The sequence below is a fragment of the Bos indicus x Bos taurus genome, chromosome 18 (assembly GCF_003369695.1).
Source record: "Bos indicus x Bos taurus breed Angus x Brahman F1 hybrid chromosome 18, Bos_hybrid_MaternalHap_v2.0, whole genome shotgun sequence".
Classification (NCBI taxonomy): domain Eukaryota; kingdom Metazoa; phylum Chordata; class Mammalia; order Artiodactyla; family Bovidae; genus Bos; species Bos indicus x Bos taurus.
In genome coordinates this window covers 547496-570996 of record NC_040093.1, presented here as the reverse complement: position 1 = coordinate 570996, position 23501 = coordinate 547496, and the positions used below count along the sequence as shown (strand labels likewise).

At 42.6% G+C, this 23501-nt stretch overlaps 2 protein-coding genes across 2 annotated transcripts in view; both read right to left on the bottom strand.

Moving 5' to 3' along the window:
* Nucleotides 1–20989, bottom strand: part of LOC113875905 (zinc finger protein 211-like) — a 100378-nt gene extending 79389 nt beyond the window's left edge. Inside the window, exon 1 of the mRNA XM_027514604.1 lies at nt 20919–20989. The gene's annotated coding sequence lies outside the window, so the exon portion shown is untranslated. The remainder of the gene's footprint in view (nt 1–20918) is intronic.
* LOC113875903 (putative uncharacterized zinc finger protein 814) lies at nt 901–23106 on the bottom strand. Its single transcript, XM_027514602.1, has 3 exons — nt 22839–23106; nt 20919–21048; nt 901–8362 (listed from the first exon to the last, which is right to left on the bottom strand). The coding sequence occupies exons 1-3, from the start codon at nt 22869–22871 to the stop codon at nt 5541–5543; spliced, it is 2985 nt and encodes a 994-aa protein (XP_027370403.1). The 5' UTR covers nt 22872–23106; the 3' UTR covers nt 901–5540.
* Nucleotides 23107–23501: the final 395 nt, after the last annotated feature.

Genomic DNA, 23501 nt, shown 5'->3' with positions numbered 1-23501 from the left:
AAGGTTTCATGCTAAGGAAATGTAATACTGAAACAGGCAGGGACAGACATTTCCATTAGAAAAGGAGGAAGTGGGAAATACAGGAGTGAGGGGTGAGCGTTAGTGTGACCCATTGTTGTGGTTGTGGAAGATGCGAACTTTGGAATCACTTTTAAAAACAAGACAGCCTGGTTTTTCTGATTGTGAGAGAAAGTAAGGTGGGTGTCAGGTTTTGACACCAAGCTTTTTGGTGTTGGGAGGTAGAAGGACAGAAGCTCCATCAACATGTTGGGTGTTCCGTAGTGGTAATAATTCTCATTGGTGTATCAGCAGTTTCCTTTTGGGGGTATATTTCAGAAAACAAAAGAATGGAGTTATTTAGCACGTAGCCGGATACACAGGTCTGGAACTATGGGGAGGATCTCTGGATGGACACATCTACAAAATTTGGTGGACAGTCTGTGGACCAGGGGGAGGTTCTATTAGTATTAGTAGGAGGAATCCTGAACATGGTGATAATGCCAATAGTAAATCAGAGAGAGGAGAGTGGGTGCCACAAGTGCATCTGTAGCTTGGGTACAAAAAATTAGGTATAAAATAAACTACGAGGATATACTGTACAATATGGAGAATATAGCCAATATTTCATAATAACTATAAATGGAGTATAATCTTTAAATTTATGACTCACTATACTGTACACCTGTAGCTTTTATAATAAAAATGTAAAAAAAAAATTGTTTTCAAATAAACTAAGGTGTGCAAGTCATTACAAAGCTAAGCCCCAATTTCAGGCCATAAAATATACTTCTGACTTTTGTAAATAAAAATACAGAGTTCCCTGGTGGCCTAGTGGTTAGGATTCTGAGCTTTCACTGCTGCAACAAAATACAAAAACATTCAAATGACAAAAATTACTTGTATAAAACAAACAAAAAAAATGTATTTTAAGTATCCATAAAACATTGGGCAATATTTTGTAACAGGCAGTTTTTGTGAAAACTATTCAAATGCTATACAATAATTCGTGAAAAATTCATTTTGATTTCAAAATTTACCTATAACCAGCCAGAATTAAGGTGGCCTGATAATTTAAAATGTTTCCAAAACACTCTGACTATAGAATACTTACTCTGAATATATGATACACCATTACAATACTTATTACTTTATCACATACTTTCATCAGTCACATTTCACTGAATTTTTTAAAAAGCTTATGTGGAACCTCTCCAGTACAATCAAATGAATATTGATTGAAATAAGTATATTTTCTGTCTTTCTAAGCAGTTATTTGTTATTTATATGATCTTAGATTAAAATTTTATTTTTAAATAAGCAAAACTTGCATTGACTTTCAGGGGAAAGAAAAAACATATTGTAATAGAATCGGTCATTTCACATTTCAGCATAATAAATGAAATTTGGTTAAAGAGGATCTGAAGAGAATTAGTTTACCAGCTAGGGCAAATAGAGAGAAACGATCTCCCAGTACAGTTGAAAAAGAATCAAAATGCTTCTGTGGTAATCCATCAACTGGTGAGTGTGCTCTCAATCTCAAGAGTCAATGGATTCAGGAAAAATAAGCTATAACCATGAACACATATAGTCTGAATAAAATTTCACAGTATATTTACATGGCATTTATATTAATTTACATGGCACTCTATAAAATGCAACAAGATAAGGATATAACTAATACAAAGAATAAATTAATTAAGTACAGTAAGAGAATTGAGAAAAGGAGAGTTACAAAAATATTTTATATAACATTTTTTAAATAAATGGCACGTACAAGTTCAAAATATGAAGCCTGGAATTTTGGTGTAAATGCTCAGTGTTGTGTTATTTTTATTGATCCTCCCAGGGCCAAAGTTAACACCTCAATGTCAAAATCAGCCAAATGAGGCTCAGGAAGCTTTAGCAAGTTTCCCAGATTATTTCCCACTGGCAAATCCACACTGAGACCTCAGTAACCAGCAACCCCCTCCTTGATGCAGATAAGTCCCTTCGGGCTGACCCAGGTCAGGAATTATGAGAAGCTCCATTTATTTCTGAAATGCATGCACCTGGGGATAGAGGGGTCTGAGGATATCAGGGGGAGCTAAAGTTTCCTGGCACCAGGATCTCACCTGTAGAGGGAGCTGCATGGGAATGGACAGCTCCTCTCTTCACATCTTTCAGTGGGCCAGACGCAGGGCAGATCCTAATCTCCACTTTACATAAAAGGAAAAGGGCTTGGGAAAGAGTGTTTGCCTGTGGGTCCGTGATCAGGGATACAGAATTTAAACCCAGGTAGCCTGGATGAGGACTTGAGGAGTCTGACCACTGATCTCCATTCCCTCCCAACCAGGCTTTGGAACTCAAAGTAAAGACCAGTCCATCCTGATGAAACCTTGTCCCCATCTCCAATCCACCAACTTCTATAGTGACAGAACCAAGAAAAAGCATAAGCACTATAAAGCAAGGTTTTATTGTATTCTTAAGTGACTAAAATCAAGAATATGATAGAGAATGTGTTAACAGTGCAGGTAAAATTTAAAAGCATATGTCTAAGTATCCACTGCATTGTGAACACTGGGAAAAAAAAAAAAAAAAAACTTTTTAGGTTAGAAAATTCTGCCAGTATTGAAAAGTTACTCCATAAAGCAAAATCACTCACAATATTAAAAAATGAGTGAAATTCCAATATACATCGTTATGGTTTCATTGTCCTATTTGTTAAAGGAAAATAGCCAAAGGCCAATAAAGATTTAAGCAGACATTTTAACAAAGATACATAGATAGGAAATGAACATCTGAAAAACTGCTCATCATAAACCCTTACAGAAACTCTATTAAAACAAAAAAAGTGATATACTTCTTTAAAAAAAAAAAAGCTAAAATTAAAGCAATCAATAAACCAAGTATTCAGAATATGGGAGAGGTGGAATTCTCAATATATTGCTGGTAAGATGCAAAAGGCACAATCATTTTAGATCACAATATTAGCTTCTTCAAAAGTAAAGCTGTCGTGGGACTTCCCTGGTGGTCCGGTGTTTAAGAATCCTCCTTCCAATGCAGGGGTTGGGGTTAAAGCCCTGGTCAGGGAACTAAGATTCCACATGTGGCAGGGCAACTAAGGCCTCGGCCTACAGTAAAAATCCACTGCAGCCAACAAGAATAAAATAGCCGTGGCTCATACACTGCATTCTAAGTTACTGACAAAAGATAAATACATGTTCATAAAAAGAACTAATGCAATTTTTATACTAGCTTTATTTTCAGAAGTCAAATTCTAGAAACAAGTCAAATATCCATAAAGAGAATGGATAAACTAACCGTGGCATATTGAAAAATGTCATATTTTTGTCAGTCAAAAAACAAAAAGCACTATATATCACTGATGAATCTCAAAGTAATTACGATATATAAAGGAAAGAAAAATATGGTAAATAGCATATGATTCCAATAATATCAACTCAAGAAAATGCAAGTTATCTATTTTAAGGAAAGTAAATCAATGGTTACTTGGAAAGGTGAGAAAGGCAAGGAGATTATAGAACAAATGAGGTAAATACACCATGACAGATATGGTCACTATCAGGACTATGTGATAGTCTCAGAGGTTCACACCTGTGTCAAAACTTGTCAAGTTGTACCTTAAATATACTCGGTTTAGCAAATGTAAATTGTACATTGTGTGTGTGTGTGTGTGTTTGTAGTTCAGTCGTATCTGACCCTTTGTGACCCAGACCATAGCCCGCGGGGTTCCTCTGTCCATGGAATTTTCCAGGCAAGAATACTCTAGTGGGTTGCCATTTCCTCTTCCAGGGGATCTTCCCAACCCAGGGATCGAACCCTGGCCTCCTGTATCTCCTGCACTGCATGCAGATTCTTTACTGCTGAGCCATCAGGAAAGCCAGAGATATTATACCTTAGTAAAGCTTTAAAAAATAGCTCAACTTAAAGATCTCTATGCCCCAGTCTTTTTGACAGAGAGGTATGGCAACCATACACTCCATCTCTCTCTTTATGCCCTGGGGGGCGGGGGTGGTTGTCAAACTTGCATCAGTGCCAACAAATATGGTGAGTAATAGAGAATATTTCCACTGAGTGTCAATGGGAATGCTGTCTGGGTCACAAGAGCCAGAGCCAGGGACTGCTGCTGCTGCTGCTGCTAAGTCGCTTCAGTCGTGCCCAACTCTGTGCGACCCCATAGATGGCAGCCCACCAGGCTCCCCTATCCCTGTCCAGACAAGAACACTGGAGTGGGCTGCCATTTCTTGCTCCAATGCATGAAAAGTGAAAGTGAAGTCGCTCAGTCGTGTCTGACTCTTAGCGACCCCATGGACTGCAGCCTACCAGGCTCCTCCATCCATGGGATTTTCCAAGCAAGAAGACCGGAGTGGGTTGCCATTGCCTTCTCCGACAGCCAGGGACTAGACCCCCTTTTTTCTTCCCGTCCATGTGGTAATAGTCTTGAGATGAACAATACAGAGGGACTATCACTTACACATGGACATTTGTGGATGCACGTTTAGAAGCAGCACATTACACTAGTTGGCTGCAGTTCTCCTCTCCCTACAAATCAGTGTTTCTGCACCGGTTATGGACCCAGTGGTATTACCACCAGTTACACTAATCAGGGAACATGGCTCTCTGCAGACCTGGAGAAGATTTCCCTCCACAGTGCTGAAACACCCTGGGATCTCTCCGTTTAGTAAGGAAAAAAAATTAATGTTATGCTCAGAAGCACTTGAGATTCTCACATCTGCCTGCTTCTCAGTGTCACCTGGGAGACTCCTAAAACAAAGCCTCCAGGCTTCAAGTGAAAACCAGAAATCCCCGCAATCTTTTCTAGGAAGCTGCAGCTGCAAGGCAGACCTGGTCATAACTGGCAAGCTATTGTCAACATACCGTCCTCCCTCAGACAGAAACTTTGAGGCCCCTAAAAACTGTTCTCCCCTTTATGCTTACACAGCACAAATCTGTGAACCACCTGCACAGTAAATAGAAAGTCCAAGATGAAAGAGGACTTAAGAGCTTAGAAGGTCTCGAGTGTTGTATGAGCCAAAGCAACCTGTAGCAAGTATTTATTCATCATTTGGAAGCCGTAAAACCTTATTACTAGTATCACATGAAATCAACACATCCCTGCTGCTATTCTCTGCAAGCTTCCAGCTGAACTTCTGATAGTTTCTGGACTGACACTGACCAGGTCCATGTCCAAGATAGTCATGGAGGAGTGAAAGTCGGCACCGTAGGCCTCAAGTGACTCTTAACTTGGCTAAAATATGGGAGGACACAGTAAGTCTCCCTGAGCACACTGGGTGGACCTGCCAAGTGCTAGATGTGAAATGGCTTTGACCACAGAGATGGGAGTGACATATATGTGGGCAGAACCCTGGAGAGGTTAGAGACTGCAACATAGCCACATATTTCCCACAAAATCATGAGGAATCTTTCCTCATGATTACCAATAGCTATGCAGATGTCTGGGAGCTAATTCAGACAGATGGATCCTCAGCTTCCTTTGGTATCCTTACACTGAACAAGAAAACTGCACATTCTCTAAACATCTAAGGTCTTTCTCTAGTGTGAACTCTCTGATGTTGAGAAAGGGTAGATTTTCGCATAAAAAATTTCCCACATTCTCTACACTCATAAGGTCTTTCCCCAGTGTGACCTCTCCGGTGTTGACTAAACTGGGAACTGTCTCTAAAGGATTTCCCACATTCACTGCACACGTAAGGCCTTTCTCCTGTGTGAACTCTCTGATGGTAACGGAGTTTGGAGCTAGAGATAAAAGATTTCCCACATTCACTGCACTCATAAGGCCTATCTCCTGCATGAACTCTCTGATGATAACGAAGGGTAGAACTGGAGGTAAAAGATTTCCCACATTTGCTGCATTCATAAGGCCTTTTGCCTGCATGAACTCTCTGATGATAAGAAAGGGTGGCACTACTAGTAAAAGATTTCCCACATTCACTGCACACATAAGGTCTCTCTCCTGTGTGAACCCTCTGGTGTCGAATCAGTATAGAGCTATTGGTAAAGGACTTCCCACATTCGTTGCACCGATAAGGCTTTTCTCCCCTGTGAACTCTCTGATGATAACCAAGGCCAGAGATAGAGGTGAAAGATTTCCCACATGCACTACACTCATAAGACCGTTCTCTATTATGAATTTTCTGGTGTGTTGAGAGGGAAGATTTTTGGCTAAAAGATTTCCCACATTCAGCACACTCATAAGGTCTTTCTCCAGTGTGAGCTCTCCGGTGTTTATTGAATTGCGATCTATCCTTAAAGGATTTCCCACATTCATTGCACTCATAAGGCCTTTCTCCAGTGTGCACTCTGTGATGGTAACGGAGGCTGGCACTAAAAGTAAAAGATTTCCCACACTCACTGCACTCATAAGGTCTTTCTCCTGTGTGAACTCTCTGATGGTAACGGAGGGTAGAACTAGAGGTAAAAGATTTCCCACATTCACTGCATTCATAAGGCCTTTTTCCTGCATGAACTCTCTGATGATAACATAGCGTGGAGCTGGAGGTAAATGATTTCCCACATTCACTGCACACATAAGGCTTTTCTCCTGTATGAACTCTCTGGTGTTGAATGAGTGTCCATCTATTGTTAAAAGATTTCCCGCATTCACTACACTTGTAAGGCCTTTCTCCTGTGTGAACTCTCTGGTGTAAAAGCAGGTTATTCCTTCGGATAAAGGATTTCCCACATTCACTACACTCATAAGGCCTTTCTCCAGAATGAACCCTTTGATGATAATGGAGGTCAGACTTTGAGATAAAAGATTTCCCACATTCATTGCACTCATAAGGCCTTTCTCCTGTGTGAATTCTCTGATGATAACGGAGGGCAGAGCTAGTAGTAAAAGATCTCCCACATTCATCACACCCGTAAGGCCTTTCCCCAAGGTGACCTCGCTCATGATACTGGAGGGTGGAGCTACAGGAAAAAGATTTCCCACATTTATTGCACACATAAGGCTTTTCTCCTGTGTGAATTCTCTGGTGTCGAATGAGCGTCCATCTATTGTTAAAAGACTTCCCACATTCAGTGCACTCATACGGTCTTTCTCCAGTGTGGACTCTGTGATGATAACGAAGACTAGAGCTAAAAGTAAAAGATTTCCCACATTCACTACACTCATAAGGCCTTTCTCCTGAGTGAACTCTTAAATGTATAATAAGGTTATTTTTTCGGGTAAAGGATTTCCCACATTCACTACACTCGTAAGGCCTTTCTCCAGTGTGAACTCTGTGATGATAACGGAGAGCAGTACGAGTGATAAAAGATTTCCCACATTCACTGCACTCATGGGGCCTTTCTCCAGAATGAACTCTCTGATGATAACGGAGGTCAGAGCTAGAGATAAAAGATTTTCCACAATCACTGCATATGTAAGGTCGTTCTCCAGTGTGGGATCTCTGATGATAACAGAGTGCAGACATTGAAGTAAAAGATTTCACACAGTCACTACACTTATAAGGCCGTTCTCCAGTTTGAACTCTCCTGTGTGGAATGAATACTGAGCTATGGCTAAAAGATTTCGAACACTCACTGCACACATAATTCTTTTCTCCATTGCACCATGGGTGGGGAGAAATGAGGACAGATTTGTGACTTAAGGATTTCCCACATTTGCTGCACTTGTATTGCCTTGCCCCAGTATGAATTCTTCGATGTTTATAAAGAATTGAGCTTCGCCTAAAGGATTTCCCACATTCACCACACACATGAAGGTTTTTTCCAGCGTGCACTCTCTGGTGCACAACAAATGAAGATTTGTACCTGAATGCTTTCCCACATTCACTGCACACAAAACAAGGTATTCCAGTATGGACACCCTGATCCTGAACAAGTGTGTGTTTGGGGCTGAGGGCTTTCCTGCATTCTCCTGAGGTGTGACGACTTCTGCTCTGTAAAGTTGACTCACACTGGGTGACTTTGTTTGGCTTCTCCACAGTATGAGTGGTCTGTTGCTGCAGGTGTCCCATAATGGTTGGGAAGTCCTTTTCAAACTCCCTGCAGGTAAATGGCTTCTGTAACACAAGGAATCTGCAGCTCTTGAAAAACTTGGCCTCATCCACACTACTTCTGAGGGTTTTCTCTCCCATGTGTTCCTGGTGCTGCTGAAAATTTGCACTAGAACAAAACTGTTTCACACATACTCCACACCTCAACATTTTCTGGGTGTGTTGTGTTTCCTGGTGCTCAGCCAAGTGGAAAACTTTTTTCAAGACTGGACCACAAGTCTCACAGGGGTGGATCTTCTGGGAAGACAAAGCTGCCTTTGAAGTCCTAGCCTGTGACACTCCTAGAGAAGTGATCTGTTCAGAAGGTGCCTCTGCATTCTCTGTTCCACAGCAGCAACCTGAACAGAAAGAAATGCAGGTCAAGTACATATTGACTACAGAGAAGGGTCCAGCTCATCACTAGTGTACCTATCTAATCCAGATGTGAGTCTATGAGATGCTTTTCAAGATACAGAACTTGGAATTCAGTTGGAAGAACAGCCAACTGTTGTGCATTACTGAGCCTCAAGGTCACACAATAGTGGAGACCTCATCAGGAGAAAAAAACAAATACAGGATAGGACATAAGGAAGAGAGGCAGGGTCTATGACTCACTTCTCTTCCAGTGGCTTCCTGTAGGACTTTTCTGCTCAGACTGGGTAGAAAAGGTCATCTAAGCTCATTAAAATCCCACAGCAACATATCAGCTGCTATTAGAAGTCAATTCAGGGAAATGTGAACATATCATAGCACAATCAATGTTGGTGAGTACTACAGAAAGGGTAGTGAGAGATAGGAGAGATGTGGAGTCCAGAGAGTGGTGAAGTCCAGAGATGTGGAGTCCAAATAATCAGTCCAGATTATCCCTGGGCTGAAGTCACAGAAGGAATGACAAGGAGTACAACTGACAAGTCAGTCAAGTGTTAACAGTGAAAAGAAAAGATAGAAGTAGTATGGCCATGCACTGGAAATGGCCACTAAACCCTGGTTGAACAAAGACAGGTTCCTGCTATGATCTGAACACAGCCTGATGTCATACTCTCCTCAGCTGCCATTCACCAGGACCAGGCCCCCTCTGAGCCCACCTCACCATGACTGGAGTCATGTCAATCCTGGGACATCTATAAGCACTAGTTAAGCAACTACATAGGACATGCAGGATAAAAATCCTAAAGGAAAAACAGGACAGATGAACAGCTTGTATCATCACAAAGCAACTCAGCACATAACAGATGCAGAGAAAAGATCCAGGAGAGTGATGTCAGCAAAACAGCAGAGGACACGAGCCTTCACCACCAACAAAAAATACACAAAAGCAAACAAAAGTTGCCCTTGGACAACTCAGGAATCCAATTAAGATACTGCAGCAACACAGAGGAAATTGAAAAAGAACAACACGAAAACGATCACTGAACATATTACCTTAACAGACACATGAAGATGGACAGGAAATAAGATGAAGGGTGGGAACTAAGTGCATCAGCCAAATGGTAGCTGCTGTCACATTCCCAATGGCCTGCACTGCAAAGGATCCCAGTAGCTTTTACCTCAGAGAACCTCAACAGGCCCTGGCACACTTGCAGACCCCAAACTTTGCAGAGCAGAGGAAGGCAAGTGTTTACAGGTGTGAACCCCAGCTGCCTGCTCTGCAGAGGGCACTGGAAGCTCTCACACTAAGGTAACTAATAGCCACCACCATGAGGCACCTGCAAGAGAATAATATCCTGAACCATCCCTGTCCCCACAAAAACAGCTATTACTCTATTTCAGAACCACAGCTTCCATCCCCATAAACCCTGCACACACCCCAAACCCTTGAGCCCCACCTGAACCACAGATGTTCATATTCTATAACCTGACTCCACGCCTGTCACCTGAATGTCTCAGGCGCCAGATTCATGGCCACTGTGGGTGAGTTAGTTCTTCAGACCCCAAAGACACTGTCTCTCTGTGTGTACCCATACTCTGGTCAAGGCTCCACCACTGCTCAGGGTGCCACTGCATCTCACAAAGCAAAGTCAACACTGAGACAGACTATTCAGTAACTGGGACCCTAGAAGTGCTACTGCCTTGCATCTATTCACATCCTAGAGTCCAGATCTATATCTGCTCCACAGAATCCACACATCAGACACCAACGCCATCACCACTATGAAGCATTCCCCCTCTAAGAGCCAAACTCCACATTAAGGGGGACCCCCTCAGTCAAAACATATCCCATGGGAGAAAGAAATCAGGAGAGCCCTAGCAGTCTTCTCTATTACTGTGGACACCCACGGCTTTAGCTACTGAGGACCCTGCAGTCTGTGCTGACACTGACCTCAGGTGACAGAGCTGCAAACACAAAGCCACTGGGCTTTGTTGTGGGTGCAGCAGCCACTGTCCATCAAGCTACCACACTCACACCCAAAGGTGAGGATCTTGACCACCAAAACCTTACGTAAAGCCTGAAAGAAATGACTGCTCCATGAATGTACTAATCAACATAAGGCTTCAGGAAACACAAACACAATAATCGAGGAAACATGACACCCCTGAAGGAACAATAATCAGTTGCCTCAAAGAAATGGAGATCTACAAGCTGTCAAAAAAAAATTATAATATTTATTTTTTTTAACCTTTAAAAAATTTATTTATTTTTTATTTGAAGGATAACTGCTTTACAGAGTTTTGTTGTTTTCTAGCCGTAACATGAATAAACCATAGGTATGTATATGTTCCCTGGCTCTTGAACCTTCCCCCTCCCACCTCCCTCCCTATCCCACCCCATTAGGTGGGATCCCACTCATACAGAGCCCCTGTTTGAGTTCCCTGAGACATACAGAAAATTCCCATTGGCTACCTATTTTACATATGGGAATGTAAATTTCCATGTTACTCTCTCCATACATCTTACCCTCTCCTCCCTTCTCCCCGTGTCCATAAGTCTGTTCTCTATGTCTGTTTCTCCACTGCTGCTCTGAAAATAAATCCATTACCATCTTTCTAGATTCCATATGTGTTAGTATACAATATTTATCTTTCTCTTTCTGACTTATCTCACTCTTTATAATAGGCTCTAGGTTCATCTACCTCATTAGAAATGACTCAAATGTATTCTTTTTTATGTCTGGATAGTAGTCCATTGTCTATATATACCACAATTTCTTTATTCATGCATTTGTTGATGGACATCTAGATTGCTTCCATGTTCTAGGTATTGTAAATAGTGCTGCATGAACGTTGGGGTACATGTGTCTTTTTCAATTTTAGTTTCCTCGGGGTATAAGCCTAGCAGTGGGATTGTTGGGTAATAAGGTAGTTTTATTCCTAGTTTTTTAAGAAATCTCCATACCATTTTCCATAGTGGCTGTATCAATTTACATTCCCACCAACAGTGCAAGAGGGTTCCCTTTTCTCCACATCCTCTCCAGCATTTACTGTTTGTACACTCTTCAATGATAGCCATTCTGACCAGTGTGAGGTGATATCTCATTGTAGTTCTGATTTGCATTTCTCTATTAATGAGTGATGTTGAGCATCTTTTCATGTGTTTATTAGCCATCTGTAGGTCTTCTTTGGAGAAATGTCTGTTTAGGTCTTTTTCCCACTTTTTGATTGAGTTGTTTTTCTGGTATTGAATTGTATGAGCTGCCTACATATTTTGGAAATTAATCTTTTGTCAGTTGTTTCATTTGTTATTATTTTCTTCCACTCTGAGGACTGTCTTTTCACCTTGTTTATAGTCTCCTTTGCTGTGCAAAAGTTTTTAGGTTTAATTAGGTCCCACTTGCTTACTTTTGTTTTCATTTCCATCATTCTAGGAGGTGGGTCATAGAGGATGTTGCTTTGATTTATGTCATTGAGTGTTATGTTTTCCTCTAAGAGTTTTATATTTTCTGGTCTTACCTTTAGGTCTTTAATCCATTTTGAGTTTATCTTTATGTATGCTGTCAGGAAGTGTTCTACTTTCATTCTTTTATATGTACCTGTCCAGTTTTCCAAGCACTACTTATTGAAGAGACTGTCTCTGCTCCATTGTATATTCTTGCCTCCTTTGTCAAAATTAAGGTACCAATAAGTGCATGGGTTTATTTCCGGGCTTTCTATCTTGTTCCATTGGTCTATATTTCTGTTTTTGTGCCAGTACCATACCGTCTTAATGACTGCAGCTTTGTAGTATAATCTGACCAGGCCACAAGGCATGCAAGCTTTTAGTTCCCCAAGCAAGGATGGAATCCATGCCCCCAGCAATGAAAGCACAGAGTCTTAACTACTGGCCTGCCAGGGAAGTCTCTCACAATAATATTTTTTTTATTTTTTATTTTATATTGGAGTATAGAGTATAGCTGATTAACAATGTTGTGACAGTTTCAGGTGGAGAGCAAAGGGACTCAGCCAATCATATACAATGTATCTATTCTTCCCTAAGCTCCCTCTCATTCAGGCTGCCACATAACACTGAGGAAAGTTCCCTGTGCTCTACAATAGGCCCTTGTGGTTATCCATTTTAAATATAGCATTGTATACAAGTAACGGAGAAGGCAATGGCACCCCACTCCAGTACTCTTGCCTGGAAAATCCCATGGCAGAGGAGCCTGGTAGGCTGCAGTCCATGGGGTCGCTAAGAGTCGGACACAACTGAGAGACTTCCCTTTCACTTTTCACTTTCATGCATTGGAGAAGGGAATGGCAACCCATTCTAGTGTTCTTGCCTGGAGAATCCCAGGGACAGGGGAGCCTGGTGGGCTGCCGTCTATGGGGTCGCACGGAGTCAGACAAGACTGAAGTGACTTAGCAGCAGCAGCAGCATACAAGTAGATCCCAAACTTCATAACTATCCCTTTGCCCCATTTTCCCCACCTAGGAACCGTAAGTTCATTCTCTAAGTCTCACAATTATTGTTTTAATGCAGCTCAGTAAACTATGAGAAAACACAGACAGACAATTCAACAAAATAAGGAAAATGATATACAAGTAAAATAAGGTTTTAAACAGAGATTCAGAAAAATACAAAAAATAACCAAACAGAAATTATGGTGAAGAGTATGATGAATGAAATGTAGAGCATTAATAGCTAATTTGATCAATCAAAACAATGATTGTGAAATGGAAAGTAGGTCTTTGAAATTATCCAGTCAAAGGAGAAAAAAGATAAAACAACTAAAAAGAGTAAAGAAAAAAGTCTACATGAATTATGGGACACTGTTAAACAAAATAATATTTGTATAATGGAGAATTCTGAAAGAGATGGGAATACCAGACCACCTGACCTGCCTCTTGAGAAACCTGTATGCAGGTCAGGAAGCAACAGTTAAAACTGGACATGGAACAACAGACTGGTTCCAAATAGGAAAAGGAGTTCGTCAAGGCTGTATATTGTCACCCTGCTTATTTAACTTATATGCATAGCACATCATGAGAAACGCTGGGCTGGAGGAAACACAAGGTGGAATCAAGATTGCCGGGAGAAATATCAATAACCTCAGACATGCAGATGACACCACCTTTATGGCAGAAAGTGAAGAAAAACTAAAGAACCTCTTGGTACAAGTGAAAGAGGAGAGTGAAAAAGTTGGCTTAAAGCTCAACATTCAGAAAACTAAGATCACGGCACCTGGTCCCATCACTTCATGGGAAATAGATGGGGAAACAGTGGAAACAGTGTCAGACTTTATTTTTCTGGGCTCCAAAATCACTGCAGATTGTGATTGCAGCCATGAAATTAAAAGATGCTTACTCCTTGGAAGCAAAGTTATGACCAACCTAGACAGCATATTAAAATGCAGAGACATTACTTTGTCTAAAAGTCCATCTAGGCAAGGCTATGGTTTTCCAGTGGTCATGTATGGATTTGAGAGTTAGTCTGTGAAGAAAGCTGAGTGCTGAAGAACTGATGCTTTTGAACTGCGGTGCTGGAGAAGACTCTTGAGAGTCCCTTAGACTGCAAGGATATCCAACCAGTCCATCCTAAAGAATATCAGTCCTGGGTGTTCATTGGAAGGACTGATGCTAAAGCTGAAACTCCAATACTTTGGCCATCTGATGTGAAGAGCTGACTCATTTGAAAAGACCCTGATGCTGGGAAAGATTGAGGGCAGGAAGAGAAGGGGACGACAGAGTATGAGATGGCTGGATGGCATCACTGACTCAATGGACATGGGTTAGGGTGGACTCTGGGAGTTGGTGACGGACAGGGAGGCCTGGCGTGCCGCGGTTCATGGGGTCCCAAAGAGTCAGACACGACTGAGTGACTGAACTGAATTGAACTGAATGGTAGCCCTAGAAGGAAGAGAGCATGAGGAAGGGGCAGAAAGTTTATTTAAAGAAGTAATGAATGAAAACTTTCCAAATCTGGGAAAAGCAATGGACGTTCGGGTACATGAAGCTTGTAAGTCCCCAAACAGACTCAATCCACAGAGGACTTCAGCAAGGCACATTAATATAAAACTCAAAGTGATGACAAATTATTTTGAAAGTTGCAAGAAAAAAGAAAGTCATCACAAAAGGGAACCCTCATAAAGATACAAGTGGTTTTCTTAGCTAAAACACTGCATACAGTCACAGTGAGATGTGTTCTAAATGCCAAAGGGGAAGGGGTGGGGGTACTGCAAACCAAGAATATTTTACCAGCAATGCTATTCTTCAGTAATAAGGAAGACTTTCTTAGACAAATGAAAACTGAGGAAGTTCATCACCACTTGACCTAACCCTATCAAAAATGAGGAAGTCTAACAAAGTCTTCTTCAAGTTGAATAAAAATATGCTAACAGTAACATGAAAACATATTAAAACATAAAACACACTGGTAAAAATAAGTATATAGTCAAATTCAGAACACTCTAATACTGTAAAACTGCCTTAATCACTCAACTCAAACATAAAAGATAAAGAATAACAGTATTAAAAGCAACTATGGGGAAACAGTGGAAACAGTGTCAGACTTTATTTTGGGGGGCTCCAAAATCACTGCAGATGGTGACTGCAGCCATGAAATTAAAAGACGCTTACTCCTTGGAAGAAAAGTTATGACCAACCTAAATAGCATATTGACAAGCAGAGACATTACTTTGCCAACAATGGTCCGTCTAGTCAAGGATATGATTTTTCCAGTGGTCATGTATGGATGTGAGAGTTGGACTGTGAAGAAAGCTGAGCACCGAAGAATTGATGCTTTTGAACTGTGGTGTTGGAGAAGACTCTTGAGAGTCCCTTGAACTGCAAGGAGATCCAACCAGTCCATTCTAAAGGAGATCAGCCCTGAGTGTTCTTTGGAAGGAATGATGTTAAAGCTGAAACTCCAGTACTTTGGCCACCTCATGGGAAGAGTTGACTCATTGGAAAAGACTCTGATTCTGGGAGCGATTGGGGGCAGGAGGAAAAGGGGACGACAGAGATGGCTGGATGGCATCACCGACTCGATGGACATGAGTTTGAGTGAACTCCAGGAGTTGGTAATGGACAGGGAGGCCTGGCGTGCTGCGATTCATGGGGTCGCAAAGAGCTGGACATCACTGAGTGACTGAACTGAACTGAATACCGACAATAACTTGTTGATGGTTACACAATATACAATATAAAAAGATGTAAACTGTGACATCAAAAACAAAATATATGTGTAGGGGAAGTATAAGAGTAGACATTTTGTATGGGATTGAATTTACAGTATTATCAGCATAAAACAGAATGTTTTAAGATGTTTTATATAAGCTTATGGTAACCACAAGTCAAAAACCTATAGACACAAAAGACAGGAGTAAGGAATAAAAGTATCTTACCATAGGGTCTTCCCAGGTGGTTAATAATCCGCCTGGCAATGCAAGGGATGCAGGTTCGATCCCTGGTCAAGGAACCAAGATCTTGTATGCCTCGGAGCAACTAAGTTCATGCACCAGAACTACAGAGCCCATGCATCACAACAAAAGATCCTATCCAATTCAACGAAGATCCTGCATGCTGCAACTAAGACCCAACACAGCTAAATAAATAAATATTTTTAAAAGTCCATTTCCACAGAAAATCATAAAGATAGCAAGAAAGGAAGGAAAAAACCTGCAAAATAGGGGGGCAATAATAGGTGACAACAGTAGGTCCAATCAAATGATACAACGTGGTTGAACAGAAAAAAAAAAAAAAAACAAGACTCAACTCTATGCTGCCTACAACAGAGTAACTTCAGCTTTAAGGACACACACAGGCTGAAGGTGAAGAAATTGAAAGAGATACTCCACATAAATGGAAATCAGAAGAGAAAAGGATAAGCTATACTTAAGTGAGACAAAATAGACTTTAAATAAAAAAATGTCACAAGAGACAAAGGTCATTATATAATAATAAAGGAGTTAGTCATCATGAGGATGTAACAATTATAACCACACATACACACACATATGATACCTACACATCATAACTTAAAAATTAAGCAAATATGACCAGCTCTGAAGGCAGAAAAGACAGCAAGAGAAAATTGGAGTTGGGGGGGGAAGGGGCGGGATGCTGCATGGCAGGCAGGATCCTAGTTCTCCAACAAGGAACCAAACTGTGCTCCCTGCAGTGGAAGTATAGAATCTTAACCACTGGGCACCAGGGAAGTCTCAGCAACAGGATATTTATCAGTTCAGTTCAGTTCAGTTCAGTCACTCAGTCATGTCCAACTCTTTGCAACCCCATGAATTGCAGCATGCCAGGCCTCCCTGTCCATCACCAACTCCCGGAGTTTACCCAAACTCATGTACATCGAGTCGGTGATGCCATCCAGCCATCTCATCCTCTGTCGTCCCCTTCTCCTCCTGCCCCCAATCCCTCCCAGCATCAGGGTCTTTTCCAAAGAGTCAACTCCTCGCATGAGGTGGTCAAAGTATTGAAGTTTCAGCTTCAGCATCAGTCCTTCCAATGAACACCCAGGACTGATCTCCAGGATGGACTGGTTGGATCTCCTTGCAGTCCAAGAGACTCTCAAGAGTCTTCTCCAACATCACAGTTCAAAAGCATCAGTTCTTTGGCGCTCAGCCTTCTTCACAGTCCAACTCTCACATCCATACACAACCACTGGAAAAACCACAACCTTGACTAGACGGACCTTTGTTGGCAAAGTAATGTCTCTGCTTTTGCATATGCTATCTAGGTTGGTCATAACTTTCCTTCCAAGATATTTATAGGGAACTGCAATATCCCCCTTTCAACATAGGTGGATATCCAGATAGAAAGTTATTTGAATTGAATACTTCAGTCCAAATGGATGTAACAGATGTGCATAGAACATTCCATCCTATTATAGCAGAATATATTCTCTTCTCAAGTGCATATAGAATATTCTCTAGGATAGATTATATATTATGTCAAACAGGTCTTAACAAATTTCAGAAGACTGAAACCATATGAAGTAACTTTTCCTAACACAATGGATAACACTAGAAACCGGCAATAGGAGGAAAGCTTCAAAATTCAAACATGCGAACATTAAACAATATGCTCTTGGCCAATTAATCAGTAAAAGGAAAAATCAAAAGGAAAATGAAACATACCTTGAGAAAAACAAAAATAGAAACAAAACATATGAAATGTGCAAAGGCAGTTTTAAGAGAAAAGATTAGAGCAATAAATGCCACCATTAAGAAAAAAGAAAGATCTCAAATAAATAACCAAATTTTACACCTCCAGGAACTAGAAAAAGAAAACTAAGATCAAAGTTATCAAAACAAAGGAAACGAAGATAGCAAAGCGGAATTCCTTAGAGATGCGATGGTTAGGAGTTCATGCTTCCAGTGCAGGGTGTGCAGGTTCCTTCCCTGGAAGGGGAATTAAGACTAAGGTTCCCACATGCTGCACAGCATGGCCAAATCAAAAAAAAAAAAAAAAAGATCAGAGCAGAAATAAATGAAATAGAAACTACAAAGATGATAAAAAGATTAACAATACTAAGAGCTGGTTTTCTTCAAAGATAGGCGCTTCCCTAGTGGCTTAGTGGTAAAGAATTTACCTGTCAATGCAGGAGACATGGTTTCAATCTCTGATCCAGGTAGATCCCACATGCCATGGAACAGCTAAGCCACGTGCTCCACCTACTAAAGACCTTGTGCCCTAGAGCCTGTGCTCCACAAGATAAGCCGCCACAATGAGAACCCAAGCACCGCAACTAGAGTGTAGTCCTTACTCTCCACTGCTAGAGAAAAGCCTGCGCAGCAACAAAGACCCAGCAGAGCCAAAAATAAATAACTAAATAAAAAGATAAATAAAATTGACAAACCTTTGTCTAGACTTTATCTCATATAAATTAACAGAGAAATAAAACAGGACCAAAGAATCATAAAAGATTACTAGGAGCTGTTACACACAGCTGTACCTAGAAGAAACAGATATATTCCTGGAAACATACAACCTATCAATTCTTAATCATAAATAGAAAAATTTAATAGACCAATACCAATAAGGAAATTGAATCAGTAATCTTCAACAACAAAAATAGGCCATGATCAGATAGATTTCATTGGTGAAATTTATATTTTAATATCTGAAGTATTCAATATATAAGGTTCTCTACAATCCAACAGGAAAAGAACAATCTGTTTAAAAAGTGAGAAAAGGAACTTCCCTGGTGGTCCAGTGGTTAAGAATCCACCTACCAATTATAGGAGATATGGGTTCAATCCTTGGTCCAGGAAGATTCCACAAGCCTTGAGGCAACTAGGCCCATGAGCTGGCAACTAATGAGACTGTGCTCTAGAGCCCATGAGCCAAAAGAATAGAAGCCACTACTGAGAACCTGCGCACTGCAACTAGACAGTAGCCTCCACTTGCCTGCATGCAGCAACACAGAACAAGTGCAGCCAAAAATAAATAAGTTAATTAAAATTAAGCTAAAAGTAGGCTTCCCTGGTAGCTCAAATGGTAAAGAACCTGCCTGCAATGCAGGAGACCTGGTTTTGATCCTTGAGTTGGGAACACTCCCTGGAGAAGGACATGGCAACCCACTCCAGTATTCTTGCCTGGAGAATCCCACGCATAGAGGAGCCTGGCATGCTACAGTCCATGGGGTCTCAAAGAGTCGGACACAACTGAGTGACTAAGCACACCCACGAGTTAAAAATAAATAAGATTAAAAAAAAAATCTTTTAAGCGAGCAAAGGACTTGAACTGACATTTTATCAAAGAAGATCTACAAATGGCTAAAAGGTACATGAAAAAATATTCCTCCTCACTAACTATCTCACTAACCATCCGCTGCTGCTGCTAAGTCGATTCAGTCATGTCCGACTCTGTGCGACCCCAGAGACCGCAGCCCACCAGGCTCCGCTGTCCCTGGGATTCTCCAGGCAAGAACACTGGAGTTGGTTGCCATTTCCTTCCCCAGTGCATGAACGTGAAAAGTGAAAGTGAAGTCGCTCAGTCACGTCTGACTCTTAGCAACCCCATGGACTGCAGCCCACCAGGCTCCTCCGTCCATGGGATTCTCCAGGGAAGAGTACTGGAGTGGGGTGCCATCACTAACCATCAGGAAAATGCAAATCAAAACCACAATGAGATAATACCTCACATCTGGTAAGATGCAGTAGTAGCTGCTCAGTCGTGTCCGGCTCTTTGTGATCCTATGGATTGTAGCCCTCCAGGCTCCTCTGTCCATGGGATTCTCCAGGCAAGAATACTGGAGTGGATTGCCATTCCCTTCTCCAGAGGATCTTCCCAACCCAGGGATCAAACTGCACTGCAGGGAGATTCTTTACCATCTAAACTTTAGGGAAATCTACCTGATAAGATGGCTACTGTCAAAAAAAAGCAGGGGAAAAAAAAGAAAAGGAAAAAAAGAGCAGAGATTGGTGAGGGCACAGATTTAAAGGAAACAATCTTTGTCCACTATGGCTGTAATTTTTAAAAACTAAATAAGGGAAAATCATAGAAACAGAGTAAAATGGTAGGAGCTGGGGAATATGGAAAATAGGGAGATTTTAGTCAAAAGGTACAAATGTTCAGTTATAAGATTAATAAGTTCTGAGGATGTAATATAAAGCACGGTGACTATAGTTAACAATGATGCTGGGACTTCCCTGGTGGTCCAGTGGCTAAGACTCTGCCATCCCAAAGCAGGAGGCCTGGGTTCAATCCCTGGTCAGGGAATTAGATCACAAATGACACAGAGAAAGAGCCTGCATGCTGCAACGAAGATCAAAGATCCTGAGTGCCACAACTAAGACCTGGAACAGCCTAAATAAATATTAACAAAAAATGATGTTTATAACAACAGTAACAACAATAATGTAACTTAATGAGGTGACAGATGTTTAACTAATTTCACTGTGACAATTATTTCATACTGTATTCATACATCAAGTCAAAACTTTACCACATCAAGATATACAATTTTATATCTGGACAAGGCTGGGGAAAAAAGAGAAAACAAATTTAAACACTACCAACCTTGGAGGACACTGAGAAGTAGCTCATGGTTCAGCACAAGCAGGCACAAAGAAATGTTAGCTAAAAAGAAGGGATCAAGTGAGTTCCCTGGCAGTCCAGTGACCAGGACTCCAAGCTTTCACTGCCAGGGCCCTGATTTAGTCCCTGGTCAGTAAACTAAGATCCCACAAGCTGCACAACTCAGCATAAAAGAAGGGACAGAGTTGACAAGGATCTAGACACACTGACCCGGATAGAGAGAGGGGAGTAAGGTAGAATCCATTAAGTTTACTGTAATACTGCTGACTTGGAATCTTTTTCCTAACAGCATTCTGTACAACAGGTACTCGGGTTGGTATTGCAGGGGAAAGAAGAGGGCAGTGCAAACAACCCAGTCCTAGCTAGCTATCACAGCAACTCAGAAAGCTTGGGAAACAAGCAGTGCTCACTGTCCACATGTAGAAGAACAGAGCACCCCCTGAGGAAAGGGGGGTGAGATGGGACAGAGCCTAGTCCAGGTCACTGGGAAGGCTATGAGAGTCTTACCCAGTGAAGCTATAAGTGCATAGTTCTCCAGCATCACATCGAGGTACACGCTTCTCTGGGCCTCAGCAAGGAGTCTCCATTCCTCCCAGGAGAAGTACACAGCCACATCCTCAAAGGTCACACTGCACTTCTATGAGAGACAGAGTAAACTATGAACATTCTAGGATCGCATAATCCGCCTCATCACACATCCCACCCTCATCCTCTTCCAAAGCTCTCCACCGAACAGGAATTCCAGACCTAGGTGTCACTGGTGCCCACCTTACCCCTCAGGGTCCCTTTATTCACTGTGTTGAGTCCTCACCAACGTTGGGATGGACTGCATAGACATGTCATCCAAGCTTTCGTCCTGGCCTGTAGGGTCCCATCCATTCTGTCAATCAACTCCCCTGGAGTCTCTAGGTTGTGACTCACATACACAACCAAACCTGGGCTCAGGCTTCACCTTTCAGTCCCCAGTAACAGGACGCTGGAGCCATGAGCCAGCACTTCCTCTCCACGTACCCATGATTCTGTAGACTGTACCCCTCTCACACCTTTACTCCACAGCTGCACTCCCACAACTGCACTTGTGGAAAACTGCTTTGAAGGCCCTTTTTATACCTTTATTGATTCCTGCTTCAATTTGAGCCACCCAGAAGCACATGTGATTATAGATGCCCATGACTCACTTCCCCTTTTGTGTTGGACTCCCTGTCCCCTCAGCAGCCAAAACCCTTCTCTCCTTCAACCTTCTTTGGAATCCTGGTTCACGTGGTGTCTGTTCTAGACACCACAAATGAAACTCACATTTGAGTAGGTCTGGGGCAGGATGATGGAGGCTGGGCCCTGCCCACATAAAACGTAAGAAACCACATATTTTCCATTCCTGAAGTTAAGGAGACCTCCCCACTACACATGAACAGAAAGGCTCCTTGGAAGTCAGCACAGAAAGCCTTTTTGGAAAGGGAAGGGGCGTCACCTCAAAGTAGGTGATGTCAACTACCCAATAAGCCTTTTCACTGGAATTCATCTTGGCTAAAAGATGCGCTTACACGCAGGAAAATCCTGAGATAAACCAAATACCGACTCAAAACCAAGCAAAGCAAGATGACTGGCCAAAGGAAACAAGAAATAAATGCCCCACAAAAGCGACTCAAACCACCACAGCACAACTCTCCCTGAGTCCGCTGGTGGGTCTATCCAAAAGGTACTGTACTATTTTCTCCTCCTAATAAATACTCTGTTTCACGGCTTCCCCTCTTTGTGGGGATTTTTTTTTTTTTTTCCTGCAAAACTGAAGGGCCAGGGCCTTGTCACTGACCACTGGTCTAGTGACTAGGATTCCGTGTTCACACCACGACCAACCTGCCTCAATCCCTGGCCAGGAACTGAAGCCTACCCACCCAGCCACCCCGCTTCAGTCCACGGCAGGTAGACCCACCCTAGATCAAGACCACTCAACCACCCCGGTGGCTCAGATGGTAAAGCGTCTGCCTACAACGTGGGAGACCTGGGTTCGATCCCTGGGTCGGGAAGATCCCCTGGAGAAGGAAACGGCAACCCACTCCAGTATTCTCGCCTGGAAAATCCCACGGACAGAGGAGCCTCTTAGGCTGCAGTCCATGGGTTCGCAAAGAGTCGGACACGACTGAGCGACTTCACTTCACCACATTCTGTTCCCTGCAGACACCAGATCCACGCCAGTCTTCCTGGACCTTCTCGCCTATATCCGACCTCTAAGCCTTTGCGCAGGCAGGTTCCTCCGCCTGTCACCCTGCCATGCTCCATCACACTGTCAGACACAGGGCCCCACCCTCGACCGCCTCAGCCGCCTGGACCCCGGGGCCGCGCTTCAGGCACGTGAGCAGGCGCCACGCACTTCGGGCTTTAGCGTCTGGTGGGATGAGAATGGTAAGGGCCCAGGGGACCAGCGTTTACCTGAGGCGCATCCCTCAGCGCCGCCGCCGCCATCGGACTCTGTGGCCAGAGCAGGACCGCGAGCGGCGGGAGAGGAGGCGGGAAGCGGGCACAGCGGGCGCGATTGGGGGCCTAGCGCGGGGGTCCCCTGACGGCGTCGCTGAACTTGAGACCCGCCTCTGTGCGCTGCCTCTTGGACCGTCTTAATTCAGTCACCTCATTCCCAACGTAGCGCCCCGAGCGACAACACACAGGAAAGTAATATAAATGGCCGCCAGGAGGAGGACGCCGGAAGTCCCGCCCCAAAGAGAGCCATAGACCCGGAAATACCTTTATGCTGTCCTGTCATTGGCTCAACTGGGCACACAACCTTCTGGATAATGTAGTTTCTAGGGCTCTAGAGGCCTCTGGGAAAGGGTGTTGACGGTATTGACTATCAGAGCAGCAGTTCAGTTCAGTCGCTCAGGGGTGTAGAGTCTCTGCGACCCCATGGACTGCAGCACGCCAGGCTTCCATGTCCATCACCAACTCCTGGAGCTTGCTCAAACTCATGTCCATTCAGTCACTGATGCCATCCAACCAGCTCATCCTCTGTCGTCCCCTTCTCACTCCTTCAATCTTTCCCAGTATTAGGGTCTTTTCCAGTGAACCAGTTCTTTGCATCAGGTGGCCAAAATGTTGGAG

Excerpts from the sequence above, each read along its gene's own strand:
- LOC113875903 (XM_027514602.1), bottom strand. The coding sequence starts at position 22,871 with ATGGCGGCGGCGGCGCTGAGGGATGCGCCTCAG. Across the intron at positions 21,049-22,838 it reads CGCTGAGGGATGCGCCTCAG|AAGTGCAGTGTGACCTTTGA; the intron begins GTAAACGCTGGT and ends TGTCTCTCATAG. Across the intron at positions 8,363-20,918 it reads TGCACTTATAGCTTCACTGG|GTTGCTGCTGTGGAACAGAG; the intron begins GTAAGACTCTCA and ends CTTTCTGTTCAG.